Source organism: Acomys russatus, chromosome 2 (genome assembly GCF_903995435.1).
Source record: "Acomys russatus chromosome 2, mAcoRus1.1, whole genome shotgun sequence".
In the NCBI taxonomy this organism is placed as follows: Eukaryota; Metazoa; Chordata; class Mammalia; order Rodentia; family Muridae; genus Acomys; species Acomys russatus.
Genome location: NC_067138.1, coordinates 34,112,740 through 34,127,256, shown reverse-complemented (window position 1 = coordinate 34,127,256; position 14,517 = coordinate 34,112,740). Strand labels below are relative to the sequence as shown.

Genomic DNA, 14,517 nt, shown 5'->3' with positions numbered 1-14,517 from the left:
TCCATGTGTAAGTTGTAAGCATTTAAAAAGGACTTTCAGCTGCCCTCCAAGCTTATGCTGGGGATAAGTGCTTAACTGGATGAGTTGGCTTCGGTTTAATCCGTTTCACCTGAAGCACAGAGGATGAGTCATTTTCACACAGAGAAAATTGGGATAGAATGCGAATGCTGCATGATTATGGATTAATATGTAATTCCATTTTCTTATGGATGGTTAGACAAAGGATATTGTTTAAGAGTAAAGAAATTAAAGGAAAATCTAATTTGTGCCTCAAAACAACCTCAATTCATATTTTGAAAAAAAGCACTGGGAAGCTGTTCAAGAAATTGATTTCTTCCAAACTGGGCCATTTGTTTATTTGAGACACGGTCTCTCTGTTTAGCCTTGACTGTCCTGAACTTCTTTTGTAGACCAGGCTGGCCCGGAATTCACAGAGATTCACCTGCTTCCACCTCTCTCGTTGCTGGGATCATAGACGTGTGCCACCTCCCCCCGCCCCACAACGCCCAACAAACTGAGATCTCTGATAGGTGTCCACACTCAGGGTTCAGTCTGTCTTTGCAGGGAAGGTTTAGACAATCCCAGAAGCCTCTGCTACAGGAGAGTCAGGTAAGATATTCTCCATTGAACACTAGGTCTTTTCTAGGAAGAATAATGGGGAGGTAATTCTGCAGACCGACTGAGTTCACATTCCCTCTCTATCACCAACTCTGTGACACTATTGGAGTCGTTACCTTTGCATTGCTGTGGCTAAAATACCCACAGGAAATAACTTAAGAGTGGAAAGGTTTATCTAGGCTCACAGATCCAGGGAGACTTTAATCTGTTGTGGCCAGGGAAGGCAAGCAGTAGCAGCCACCACTGCCAGCAGCAGCGGCCAGAGAGCTGGAGAGCAGGAGAGCCCGGCCTGGACTAACTTAACCTTCAAAGGGTTGCCCTTAGCGACTTAATTGGGTAGCCAGGTAGATCTCACCTCCGGAAGAATCCCAGCTTCCCAAACCAGTATCACCAGCTGGGGAATTGGTTTTAAAACATTTGTGTGAGATATTTTAGATCGAACAACCCCCGTCCCCGCAAGCATAAACTATAATAGTGTTTTGTGAGAATTGAAAAGTTGTATCTTGGGAATCAAGAATCTTTTATTTGTTTATTTATTACAGTTTAGATTTCAGTATCGTACAAAGCGATATGATCTCAGGAAGTTGACAGCAATTTATCACCCAACCACGTAGTTCATGCTTTTCGGTTACTCATGGACACACTGTGGGCAATTGATAACACAAAAATGATGATGCTCCCTGCTGGACCTTAACTGGTTTGTCCAGCTGCTGGGGACATCAAGAAACTCTAGGTATTAGCCTGTCGTGCACGGTAAGAAAATGGGATTTTTTAGTAATATTAACATTTTTATGTCTTCATTAAGGTTCTCCAAAAATACTGATGGCACAAATGACATAAATCCTTGTTTTGACACCGAAAGGATCAAAGGCCATGGAGTACTCGTGGAATTGGCAAACCCTTTTCGAAGAGAGGGCTTGCACTTCTGGTACGTGCTTAGGCACGGGAACCAAATTCCCAGGAAGAAGCCAAGAGGTGGTGCGCTGCTCTCGGGCACCGCCCCCATCCCCGCCCCATCCCGTTGGAGCCAGAGAGCTAACGCTCGCGAGAGCCTTGCCGCCTTCCACGTTTGCCACGTTCCAGAGGATCAAGGCAAACTAGAAAGCCACAAGCGGCTCGGGGTTTCCAGCCGCTGCGCAGCGCTAGACCTGCTTCGGTCTGCCGAGTACAGGGGAACCTAGGAGCCCCGCCCCCTGCCATCCGTTCTCGGGATTGGCTCATGTTGCTGTCCTTCAGACATGGTGGGTGCGTCGAGGCTGGCGTGGGCGGGGCCGAGGCCCGGGCTGCTGAGCGCTTTTAGCAGTTGAGGGAGTCGCAGGCTAGGTGCACACTAAGCTAACCGCGCTGCCGCACACTGGTTCAAGTCCTCCGAGGTGCGGCGAGCGCGGCGGGGGCTGCAAAAGTCGCGGATCTCCGGTGTCCCCTAGCACACTCACCAAGGCCCCCGTTCTCTGCAGTCCCCACAGCAGCTCGCGATGGCCCCGCGCAAGAACGCCAAGGGTGGCGGCGGCCACAGCAGCAGCAGCAGCAGCAGCGGCGGCTCGGGCAGCGGTAGCCCGAGCACCGGTAGCAGCGGCAGCAGCAGCAGCCCCGGGGCGCGGAGAGGTCAGAATCCCCGCAGGCCCGGCGCGGGCGGCGGGTGGGAGTCGGGTGGGCGCTGCAGGTCGGGTCTGGTCGCCGGTCCGCCGCTCCTCTCCATCCTCAGTGAGGCTTCAGTGTGCACGGGGCGAGGCCGCGGGGGAGGGCGGAGAAGCAGGCTCGGCCCTAGGGCACCCTAGCACGGGCCTCGGGACTGCAGTAAGCAGCCTGCTCGAGGTCATTGGGCAAGGACCGCCTTTTCCTAGTGGAAGCTGGGCGCAGAGGACCCTTTATCTGCTCCTTGCAGATTTCGAGGCGCTTAATCCTGAGCCAAAGTCAGGGAAAGTAAGTTCCAGTCTACCCAGCAGCCTTGAGGAGGAGCTTGAAGGAGTGTATTCTGGGGCTGAATGCATCCTTCTTGCAAATTATATTAAGGAGTTTTGTTTAGTTTTCTTAATGTGTGTTGTGTTTGCCTTTTAAAATATGAAGGGCTGTCATAAAGTACTAAGCAAATTTGTGTTGTGCGTGTGTGTGTGTGTGTGTGTGTGTGTGTGTGTGTGTGCGCCTCCTCCCTCTTTCTTTTCTTAAAAAGAAAAATCGACTGGTTATTCACCTTTCTTCTCCATGTGCTTAGCCAGCAGAGTGGAGAACAGATGTTTTAAATCTGTTTCGTGTCATGTTTCACCAGTTCTCGGGTTCTTTTATATTTCCTTTGATTCGTATTTAAAATATTGGAGCTGGAATACACATGTGTATTGCATGTGCGCTCCCAGGTTCACTAGACACGATTTAGATTCTTGTGCCGCGGTCGCCGGGCAGTCCATGATTACATGTCACACGTAGATCGGATGATTCTGGTTTTATTAGTACATGTCAGGAAAATATAGATGAGACAGCTATGGCCTTTCTTCATAGCACTTACTTATCTATCGTCGTGCGCCTTGTCTTCGTTTCACCCTCCTCCCTGTTCATTCCCTTTTCTCAACTAGAATAGTTCTGTTCCATAATAGGTGCTCAATAAATATTTGATTAGAAGAAAGAATGATTGCAGATGGGGGAAGTAGTGCGGTGCGGTTAAATCCATGGTACACATTGCCGTTCTGAGAACTAATGTTTGTGTTCTTAATGGAAAGAACTCTGGGTACACAGTTTGAAGTTCAAGGCCGTTGTGGTAATTAATTCACCCTTAACGCAGGTAAAATAATGATGTTCTGGCTCCCTGATCCCTAAGTCAGCTATTCTGACCCAGGCAGCACCGCTGCTGCTTCTGGCGACTGTGCCTATAGACGGGAACTGTGTCAAAGAGGAGAGACTGCTGCGTGTTGAGGTACCAAAGAGAAAGCTAATGAGCAGGATTTTTAACGTTTTCTGTAGCTATTTACTAGTGAACTATGTGTTCGCTGCTGTCCTGGGAGCTTTGTGCCTGATGCGGAAGTGCTTTAGCCACTGAGCTGCACCCCCAGTCTGCGTCTCCAGCCCTTCTTTCATCCTTTCATCCCTTACACACTCGAGTAGAGAACTGATTGCATCCAACCGAGGAAGTCACTTACGAGGTCTGTCGTTGATGTCAGTCAGTACAGAGGATGTGTACCATCCCCCTACAGCTGATGGGTTTAGGATGTGCAGTACACTATTCTCTCATTAAGAGGTATGCTGCCTTATTCGATCATTCATTCACATTTTAGAGTAAACTCCAAGCACCTTAAACTGTCAACATTTTAACACGTTCATTCCATAACTATAAGGAAGCACAGTCTGTGATGGAAACACCCGTGTTTTAACCTCGTCCCCCCACCTCCACCCCAAATCCAAACCTTCATTATGTAGAACAGATAATTCTTCGCAGGCCATTATTTTAAGTTAATATTGAGTTCTGACGTGGTGAAGGAGAAGTTACCGAAGGTGGAAACTAAGACTCTTCCCAGTGAGCAAGTGTGGTTCTGCTTATTGTTTTCTTACAGTAGGTTACAACTGAAAGATAAAGAGAAAAAAAAAAGCTAACTTCATGTAGTCACTTCAGGACGGACATAGCGACAGGCGCACCAACCCTGTCTGCTGGGGAGTTAATAGATAACAGTGACATTTAGTGCCTTCTAGTTACATAAAGTGAGAAAAACGAATGCTTAAAGGTTATCTTGTTCAGCCTGGGAAACTCAGGCAGGAAGGGAGAATGCTTGAGAATCCAGGTTTTTTATGGCCCATCATTACCCCGTGCTGCTTGAGTCTTGGGTTCATAAATAGTAGCTGGGGTATCTTATAGGTGTTGGGGATTGAACTAGTTTATCACGTCTTCTGGCATTTTTCATGGTATAGTGACAGTCATTACAGAAGTGTGTGCTTTTGTCTTTAATCCACTTTGACTAAAATATGTTTGAAATAGCACATTTGTAAATCTTAGTTTAAAGGGGCTAGAGCGATGGCTCAGAGGTTAAGAGCACTGGCTGCTCTTCCAAAGGTCCTGAGTTCAATTCCCAGCAACCACATGGTGGCTCACAACCATCTATGAGATATGGTGCCCTCTTCTGGTGTACATGCAGGCAAAACTCTGTGTATATATGTAAATCTTAGTTTAAAAAGTGTACACACTGCGTTTCGTTATATGAAGAATCTGACGCCAGGTGTGACATTGGTCACATGATGCATTAGCTCTTAGATTTGTATCTAAAAGTATGGTGGTGAATGGGAGATGTGGTTGAGTCGGGTAAAGCACACCTTTTAGGAAAAACATTTTAAAGCACGTTTCTGCTGTTCATTTTCTTCAGTTCAATTGAGAAACGATAAAGGGGAGTTGTGTTTTACATGGTTCAATTTTATCCCTTAGGGGGGAAAAAAAAAAAAAAAGAAAGAAGTTGGACATCTTACCTTTAATCTCTGTAGGAGAGAGAAACATGTTTTTGTGTTGATCCCAAGTGTGGGATGGGGAACAGACTTGTGGGAGAACTACTTCGTGGGAGCTTGTTGTATGTTGCCAGCTGAAAACATCCTAGTATAGACTCTGAGAGGAGATATATGTTAGAGCCCAAAACAAGAGGCTTGGGAGAGAGGACTTGGGATTGTTTTGGCTGTTGATTGCAACACTTCAAGAGATGCTCCTAGAGAGAACTGCTGCAGGCAAAGCTTCAAGGCTTTGGACTCCAGCTGAGGCTCCAGGTTCCAGCTGGTACTATGGTGGGATTGCTGGTTTGCTGAGGTCCTGCTGACTATGCCAAGAGAATCAGTTCCTCAGAACTAATATCCTTAAGGTTTCATTATTGTCTTCTTTAATATCCTTTTCCTATTGTTTGGGTAAGTCGGGTTGTAAGGGAGGTAGGCTCGTTTAATACGTTCATAATAAAATACAGTTGTTAAGAAAATTGAGCTTACAAATCTGCATATGCAATGTGATTTGTGTGGCCAGTTGGGGCTAGGGGACTTTGGAGGAAGAGGGGTTGTGGTTGTCTTTGGGCTCCTGATAGTACAGAGGGCTTGGTGCAGTGTACCATCACCAATGCTCCTAGTCTTACCTGCTATCCTCTGCCCATTTTGCTTGTGGTGTGCTTCAGTCTTTCCTCTGACCAGGAGGGGTCACTGTAGAACATGTTTGCTCTCCCAGTTTGAAGCTTCAAGTTATGTAATGGCAATTAGGATTTAAAATGATTTAATCGGTGTGTACTTACCCAGAAACTCCTAATTACTGGTGTTCAGGTCTCTCAAGATATAGAACAGAATTTGAAAATTAATAACGACTTCATGTGGAATAATCCTCTTAAGACTTAGCAAGAACGAAATATATCCATATATATTTGGTAATATAAATTCATACAATCATTTGATGCATTTTGGTCATTTAGAAGCGTACTTCTAGTCAGGGGTGGTGGCACATGCCTTTAATCCCAGCACTCGGGAGGCAGAGGCAGGTGGATTGCTGTGAGTTTGAGGCCAGCCTGGTCTACAAAACAAGTCCAGGACAGTCAAGGCTACACAGAGAAACCCTGTCTCGAAAAACAAAAACAAAAAAACAAACAAATAGAAGTGTATTTCTGAATTTCTACTACCTCCACATACTTTCTATGTCTCTCGTAGGTTACTAATGCATACAGTATGCTGCTGAGTATATCCTGGCTTCCTTGGAAGAAGGGGGCCATGGCACAGTTCTTCTTACTTAACCAGGGGGATCAGTTAGGGCCAGGGGCTTAATCCTCTGCCAGCCATTTAAAGATGGAAAAATAGCAAGTCCATAATTTGCTCACTGTAAGAACTGTATGTTTTTGTAGTTCTAGTAGCAACATTTCTTTTTAGCTTGTCCAGATCATATGAAAACAGCTTCTGTGAAAATGCTCTGAGGGAATTGTTTATGCTCATATCATGGGCTATGAACTAAAGATCCATATTTCAGTCTTGAACTGGTATCATCTGTCTTATAGTGATTATTAAAAAACAAGTGAGCCAGGTATGGTGGCGTACACCTTTAATGCCAGCACTCAGGAGGCAGAGGCAGGCAGATCACTGTGAGTTTGAGGCCAGCCTGTTCTACAGAGGTGAGTCCAGGATAGCCAGGACTGTTACACACTGAGAAACTCTGGAGAGAGAGAGAGAGAGAGAGAGAGAGAGGGACAGAGAGAGAGAGGGGAGGGAAGGAGGGAGACAGAGAGACAGGGAGAGAGAGAGAGAGAGAGAGAGAGAGAGAGAGAGAGAGAGAGAGAGAGAGAGAAGGTTTGCATTTTCAGCTAATCAGTAGCAGTGACATGGTTAACAGCATATGCAAACTAGTTGTTTATTTCTGGTTAGTATCAGATATTTTATTCAAAGAGAACAACAAAACTCATTTTTCTCATGGAAGGCAGTGCAGTTTAGAACAAAGAATCTGATAGCCCAGGCCTCTGTTTATTTAAGAAACACGTGGCAAGTCTGTCAGACATCTCTAATCTTAATCTATTTACTCTGTTTTGCTTCCTGGTTCTGATAGCGGAAGACAGTTTGATATGCCTTGCTGATGGTAGGAGAGTGTAAAACCTGAGGGAATACAAAATACACAACTTGCTTGAAAGTTGGTATTATTGCTATTTTGAAACATTTGTTCGAAGACAAGATGCGTTTGCAGTAGATTATATTGTAGCTTTCTGAAGCACTTGTTAACATCTTTGTAAGTATCTCATTTGTACAGCAGCCTTCAAATTGCTAGTTGCCAGCTGATCTCTTAAGAGTTTTGCAACTTTCTGTGTCTTAATAGAGCTCAGATACAATTTGGTCTTCTGATGCGCTCCCAGCCTCTGATTTAATGTCATGAGAAATACTTGGCCTGTGTTTTGAATATGTTACTTCTGTATCCCCTACAAGTACAAAGTACAAAAGACTATTAAATAAATACCCTTTAGTAAAAACTGTATGCGCAGCTAGATAAGGCCAAGATAGTCTGTTGTGGTTTTGCATAATAGGCTACCTAGAGATGATAGTAATACAGAGTGCATTTCAAAATAAATTAGTTTCAAAAATTTCACCATAAAATTATATTTGAAGATAGGATGCTTTACCTGATTTGCATATTATAAATATTGAAGCATTGTAAGGCACTCCATTAATATGTATAGTTTTTCTGTATCGGTTTAGACATTACTTAAAAACAAAAACTGTATGTCAATAGAAGCCATTTACAATTTACCAGGATGATTTGAGGAAAGCTTCAGTTGTCTGTCTCTGAACCTGGTGGTGCCTGCTGGCTGGCTCTGTCTGCTGCCCCAGTGTCCAGCTGTTCAGGGCTGCACTCATGGGTGGAATATGCCATTCTGAGTGAACACACACCTGTCTCTTTGCAGTGGTGTATTCTGGAATTCTGTGTGTGAATTCTTCTTTTGGTTTGGGTACTGCTGGCAGCTAGGGTGGTGGTTTATCATACATTATAATTAATGTTACTTTTAGGTTGTGTTCCTCTGGTTTTCAGGGGTGCTCACATTTGTTCTGCAGTTGACACTTGTTTTTCAGGGATGTGATTTGGTTCCTTTCAGCCTCTGTTCTTATCTTTGCATGGCAAGCCATTGAATGCAACATAATTCTGATCATACCGATGATGGCTGAAGGTAAGCAAGTTATATAGCCCATCCGACCAAAAGGATTTTTAAGCTTGCGAGGTCAATGAGCTTTTCGAAGGAAGAGCTATAGGAGAATTGTTGAAGGTTGCAGGGTGTCTGTCCTCTTGCCTGGCCTTGAGATGTAGGGAAGCTTGGCTCATCTTACAATTGCCATCCCCTGCTGTAGTAGTTTCTATGCTCCAACGCAGAGATTAATGTGAAAGGGGAACAGCAGGTTGTCCACTTACAGAAGACAGCCTTAGCATAGACAGAGCTCTTGCTGAATTTGCAGAAATGTCAACTCTCCTCCTGTGTGTATGCCCACAGATCTTACCCAGTGACTCATTCATTAGGGAAGGCAGCCAGAGCTGCCTTATTTTTAAAGTGGAAGAATATTGTTTGATAACATAATTTTATTCCAGAGCCACCATTGTTATAATTGCTTTTGCTCATGTTTTCCATAGGCTTGACCGCCATTTCTGCCCTGCCATGCAGTCATTAAGTTTTTATGTTGCAGCTGCTATTGTACTCCAATGCCCCATGCGCTCATATGCAGTGTTAACTCCCAGTGTCTGTTTTAATTCCAGTTACTCTAAAATGGCATGTTGAAAGCCTCTTCAGCCTTAGGTTTACATACAAATTTATTTGGGAGTAGTTACTTTCTTTTACATGAACAAAAGTTAGTGTTACAAATGTTTATAGAAAGGATATCTAGCATTAAACTTTACCTTTCCATTCTTTGAGTCAAATGAATGTTAATAAGATGCTTTTGGCTTAATTTTTAAAACTGTGTCAAGCCCTTGCTTTTTGAAAGTACCACTTTTCGCTTCATAAATAAAACATGGCCGTTCTTCTTTTGGAGCTGTACCTATTAAAATGTTATTTTAAGAGCCTCCACAGTATATGTGAAGGAAGAAACCATTTTTAGCTTGTGGTATTTTTCCCATGGTATCACTTCTTAGCCATTTTTACACATTTTTTGAGAATCATTCTCATACGTGCTCTTAGAGTCTATGTGATGCAAACTATAAAATGTTATGTTGCACATTACATGCTAAATACCCATGACTATCACTTGTATATGCACATATTATTAAAATACACTTACTATTAAATATATATTTTAGGTTAATTTAGAATTAAAGAATATTTTATGCTTATGGGTATTTTGTTTGCATGTGTGTCTATGTACCATGCTCATGTCTGGTCCCTATGGAGGCCAGAAGAGGGCATCAAATTTCTTGGAACTGGAGTTACTGACAGTTGTGAGCCATTATGTGGAAGCTGAGAATTGATACTGGGGTTCTAGAAGAGTTAAACAGAACAGCAACCAGTGCTCTTAACCATTGAGCCATCCATCTGTCCAGCCCAGATTTCTAGGAACCAACCTCAAGTCCTATGGGAGAACAAGAAGAGCCCTTAGCTAGCACCAACTGTGAACTGTTTCATTGCTAACATTCTGCTGTATGAAAACTGCTTGTGGCGCCCGTCTGTGCCCTCACATACAGAAGGCTGCACCTGCTTGTTTCATATGCAGTCCAAGTGTTGTGATTTGAGTTCTACCTCGGTTTACCCAGCTCTCCATTTTCATAGCCACAGTTTCTCACTGTATCTATGTGCCCCTTTCCAGTGAGCAGGCCTGCGGCGACTGCTGCTGTGTTCCGGTTGGTCTACCTTCCAAACTGCTGCTCTCAGCCTGTTTGCCCCTTTCTGTATGTGTCTGAATATTTTTCTATGCTATGAAATTACATTGGATTGTTGTCATAGCATGAGTTAACCTTTTTAGGTATTGCCGTTTTATTAAACCCAAGGTAGATGAATTCACATCCTGCCCACAGTGAGTTACGGTCATTACCTTCCTGTTGCCACCCTTGGTAAGATGTAATATTTGTTAAGTTCACTGTGCTTCAAGTCCTCCTGCCTGGCTAACATTTACATTTTCCTGGCTACTGGTGAGACCGGACATCCTCGTTTCTTCTCTGACTTTCTTGTTCATACATATTCTCTGGTGGCTCTAATTTGTGTGTGTGTGTGTGTGCTTGTATTGATTTGTGGAGCGCGTTTCACAACCCGAAGCCTTTTGTCTGCCCCAGCGGCAGGTCAAGGACTTCTCTCCTGATTGTTTACACTGCCATTTCCTGTGCTGCCTTTCAACATTTCATTCCACAGGACTTCATACTTTCTATCTTTCTTTCCTCCTCCTCCTTCCCCTCCCCTCCTCCTCTCCCTGCTCCTCTCCCTCCTCCTCCCCCTCCTCCTCCTCCTTCTTTTTTTCAAGACAGGGTTTCTCTGTGTAGCCTTGGCTATCCTGGACTCACTTTGTAGACCAGGCTGGCCTCGAACTCACAGCAATCCACCTGCCTCTGCTTCCCGAGTGCTGGGATTATAGGCTTGCGCCACCACCGCCCGGCCCCTTCATACTTTTAATCTAGCAATATTAAACAGAATTTTAATGTCAATAGAAATGTTCTATTTTCTACTTAGGATTTGGGCTTTTGTGTTATATGGTGTTGTTTGTAGCAGAGATGGTGACGTTCCTTTTAAGTATGATCATAAAATATCTGAACTTTTGCTCTTTTGTGGTTGGATCTCAACAGCACCGGATGTCGATTTTTTTTTTTTTTATTGTGTATATACTGTTCTAGTGTGTGTGTATCTATATTAAATATTTATTTGCAAAGTGGATAAGGAGGTGTTCTGTAATTAGTGTCCATACAGACTGTGTAGAATTGTCTTACCTGTTTTTAAGCGTCAAACTATGTTCCAGGTGGGACATGAGGGCGCCCATGTCACTGAGAACTCTCTAACTCTGTAGAAAGGCTCTGTGTCTGAAAGGTCTGAAGGTGAAAGGTATGTGCCCTTTCACTATTGTTCCTGCCATTTAGGGCCTTTTCCTGCATTCTAGAACATGCTTCCTAAGGTCTTGTGACAGATTTTGGGGAGAATATATTGAATTTATGGAATAATTTGGGATAATTATATCTTTGTTATATAATATTGAGTCTTATACCTGAAAATAATACAAATGTAATTTTTTTTTATTAATTTATTCTTGTTACATCTCAATGTTTATCCCATCCCTTGTATCCTCCCATTCCTCCCCCCCCCATTTTCCCATTATTCCCCTCCCCTATGACTGTTCTTGAGGGGGATTACGTCCCCCTATATATTCTCATAGGGTATCAAGTCTCTTCTTGGCTACTTGCTGTCCTTCCTCTGAGTGCCACCAGGTCTCCCCCTCCAGGGGACATGGTCAAATGTGAGGCACCAGAGTACGTGAGAAAGTCGTATCACACTCTCCACTCAACTGTGGAGAATATTCTGACCATTGGCTAGATCTGGGAAGGGGTTTAAAGTTTACCTCCTGTATTGTCCTTGGCTGGTGCCTTAGTTTGAGCGGGACCCTTGGGCCCAAATCTGCCTATCATGTTGTTCTACTTGTAGATTTCTAGGACCCTCTGTATCCTTTTATTTTGCTGTTCTCCCATGCGTCTCTCATTTAGAGTCCCAATAGGATGCCTTCCCCTCTGTCCCAGTTTCCTGGTAAGTGAAGGCTTTCGTGGGACATGCCCCTTGGGCTAGTATACAAATGTAATTTTTTATTTATTTTATTTTATCCAAAAGTTGCATGCATCTTTTATTAGAAAGAGTTTTGGTACTTTGTGTAGTTGGTTTGATTCTCTTTCTTTTCTTTTCTTTTTGTTTTTTTTTTTTTTTTTTTTTTTCTTTTGTTTTTTTTTTTGTTTTTTTTTTTTTTTTTTTTGAGACAGGGCTTTTTTTGTGCAGCATTGGCTGTACAATAATTTGCTTTGTGGACCAGGCTGGACTCAAACTCAGAATTCTACCTGCCTCTGCCTCCTCAGTGCTGGGATTAAAGGTGTGCCTCACTACAGCCTGGCTGGTTTGATTTTTGGTTTTGTTTTTGAGACACTGTCTCATTGCCCAAGTTGACTTGGAACTTGCTTGCCATGTAGCCCAGGCTACCTTTAAACTTCTGATCATCTTGCCATGTAGCCCAGGCTACCTTTAAACTTCTGATCATCTTGCCATGTAGCCTAGGCTACCTTTAAACTTCTGATGATCTTGCCTTTGTCTACTGAATTCTCAGGTTATAGGAATGTACCACCATTTTTGGTGATCCTTTATAATTTTAAAAGTATTTTATAAATTATATTTACATGTATTTTATGTGCATTACTATTTTGCCTGCATGCATATATGTGCACTGCATGTATGCCCGGTGCCCACAGAGGTCAGAAGAAGGTGTCAGATCCCCTGGATCTGGAGTTAAGGATGGTTGTGAATCACCACGTTGGTGCTAATGCTGCACTTGGATCCTCTTTAAGAGAAACAATTGCTCTTAAGTGTTGAGCCATCTCTCTAGCTCCGTTGGTAGTATTCTTTAACAAGCATCTAATTATTAAAAAATATGAAAGTGCATTCGGCTTGGTATTCCACTACCTAGATTCTGCAGTGGTGTTTAGTACATGTGCTTCGTGTCACACACTTGTCGAATAGAGCAATACACCACCCTCTGCTAGACAGCTGTGCTCCTTGTCATTAGCAGGAACTTAGTCTACACTTACACTTTTATTTTCCTTTTTGGTAAGTTAAAATTTCCATACAATGAATTGCACAAATTTTAGTGCACAATTTAAGGAGTTTTGATGATTTTATTACCTACCTATGTAATTTGCCGACCTCTTCAACCACTCGGGAAAGTTCTCTTTAACCTCCACAGCATCAGGTGGAGCTGTACAGCCATATTACTCTTGTCTATTTTGGGATCTGTTGTGTAAATACTTTGTGTGAAATGGCTCCTTTCACTTAGTGTGATAGTTTTGGTATTCACTCACGTACTGCACACAGCAGTAGTACCTTGCAGTTGCTCCTTTTCTTCCTGTTGTTCTTTATTCGCGAGTATTTATTGTGTGAGGTGAGTATAGCACAATTTGTTGGTCTCTCTTACTGGTAGATGCCTGAGCTATTTCTAGTCGTGTATACCGTTTTGAAGAACAATCTATGAATATATCAATCAGTAAGAAATAGGCATCCGTGCTTTTGTGAAAGTACAAGAGGAGTTTCTGTGTTATAGGACAGGTGTGTCTTTAACTTTTATTAAACACTGCTAAGCTGTCTAATGGAGAGGTTGTAAAGTATATTTCCCATCCTACAAACACTAGGGTGAGGGATTGTGAGCAATTGCTTTATTTACATATTATCCCCGTATTCCATTGCTGTGAAGAGACACTATGACCATGATGGCTTTATAAAGGAAAGAATTTAGTTAGGACTGCCTTAGAGTGTTAGAGGTTTAGACCACTCTAATCATGGCGAGAAGCAAGAAGGAGCTGAGCGCTCAACGGTCAACGTATCCTGCATCTGCAGGCAGCAGGAAGAGAGTGTGGGCCACTGGCTTGGGCTTCTAAACCATCAAAGCACACCCCTAGTGACAGACTTCCCCCACACCTCCCAATCCTCTCAAGCAGTGCCCCTCCCTGATGACCAAGCACTCAAATGTGTGAGACTCTGGGGGCCATTCTTTTTCCAACCACCACACATATGCACCGGCTTTTGATGCAGTCATCTTTTAAAATCTAAGGTGTGCGCTGGGTCTGGGGGGCGGGGTTTCTCTTTTGGGTTACAGTTCCCTTTATCATTCACTGTTGATGCTAAACACTTTTCTTGTGACTGTTGTCTGTACACATTCTTTTGTCAGCTTCCCATTTAGGGTCCCCATCATATGGCCGTTGCAGCAGAAAGATTGATCTCGGGTTATAGCGCAGTCTGCTAGCCTGTGTGTCCTCTCCTTACTGTGGGGAATTGAGAATGTTAGTGTTTTGTTGTGCTTTCTTAGGGCTGTTTTTAGTAACTGCTTGCAAATCTTTATTTATTCCTTGTGTCCTTGGGTGTGTTTATCTCTCTCTTCAAAACTAAGCATCACTTCAAATGTCCGCTGTGGAGATGGCTTACTATTCATAAATTCCTTTAGTCTGGCTTTATTATGGAAAGTTTTACTTTTTTTTTTTTTTTTTTTTGCGGGCGTGGGGTTTCCTGACATATTCTCTCTGTGTTAGTCTTGGCTGTCCTGGACTTGCTGTATAGACCAGGCTGGCCTTGAACTCACAGCGATCTGCCTCCCTCTGCCTCCCACGTGCTGGGATTAAATGCGTGTGCCACCACTGCCCAGCCTAGGAGTTTCTTTTCTGATTTTTTTTTTTTTTTTAATTGTATATGGTGTTCTGTATACCTCTTGTACCTTGGTAGGTATTTCTTT

The 14,517-nt window shown here is 43.3% G+C and overlaps 1 protein-coding gene across 3 annotated transcripts in view; it reads left to right on the top strand.

Annotated features, from left to right (window-relative positions):
• The first annotated feature begins 2,002 nt into the window (after nucleotides 1-2,002).
• Nucleotides 2,003-14,517, top strand: part of Asph (aspartate beta-hydroxylase) — a 210,404-nt gene continuing 197,889 nt past the window's right edge. For all 3 annotated transcript variants that reach the window (XM_051160059.1, XM_051160067.1, XM_051160075.1), the window contains exon 1: nucleotides 2,003-2,223. In XM_051160059.1, the coding sequence (XP_051016016.1) occupies nucleotides 2,094-2,223 (130 nt within the window). In that variant the 5' untranslated portion in view covers nucleotides 2,003-2,093. The remainder of the gene's footprint in view (nucleotides 2,224-14,517) is intronic.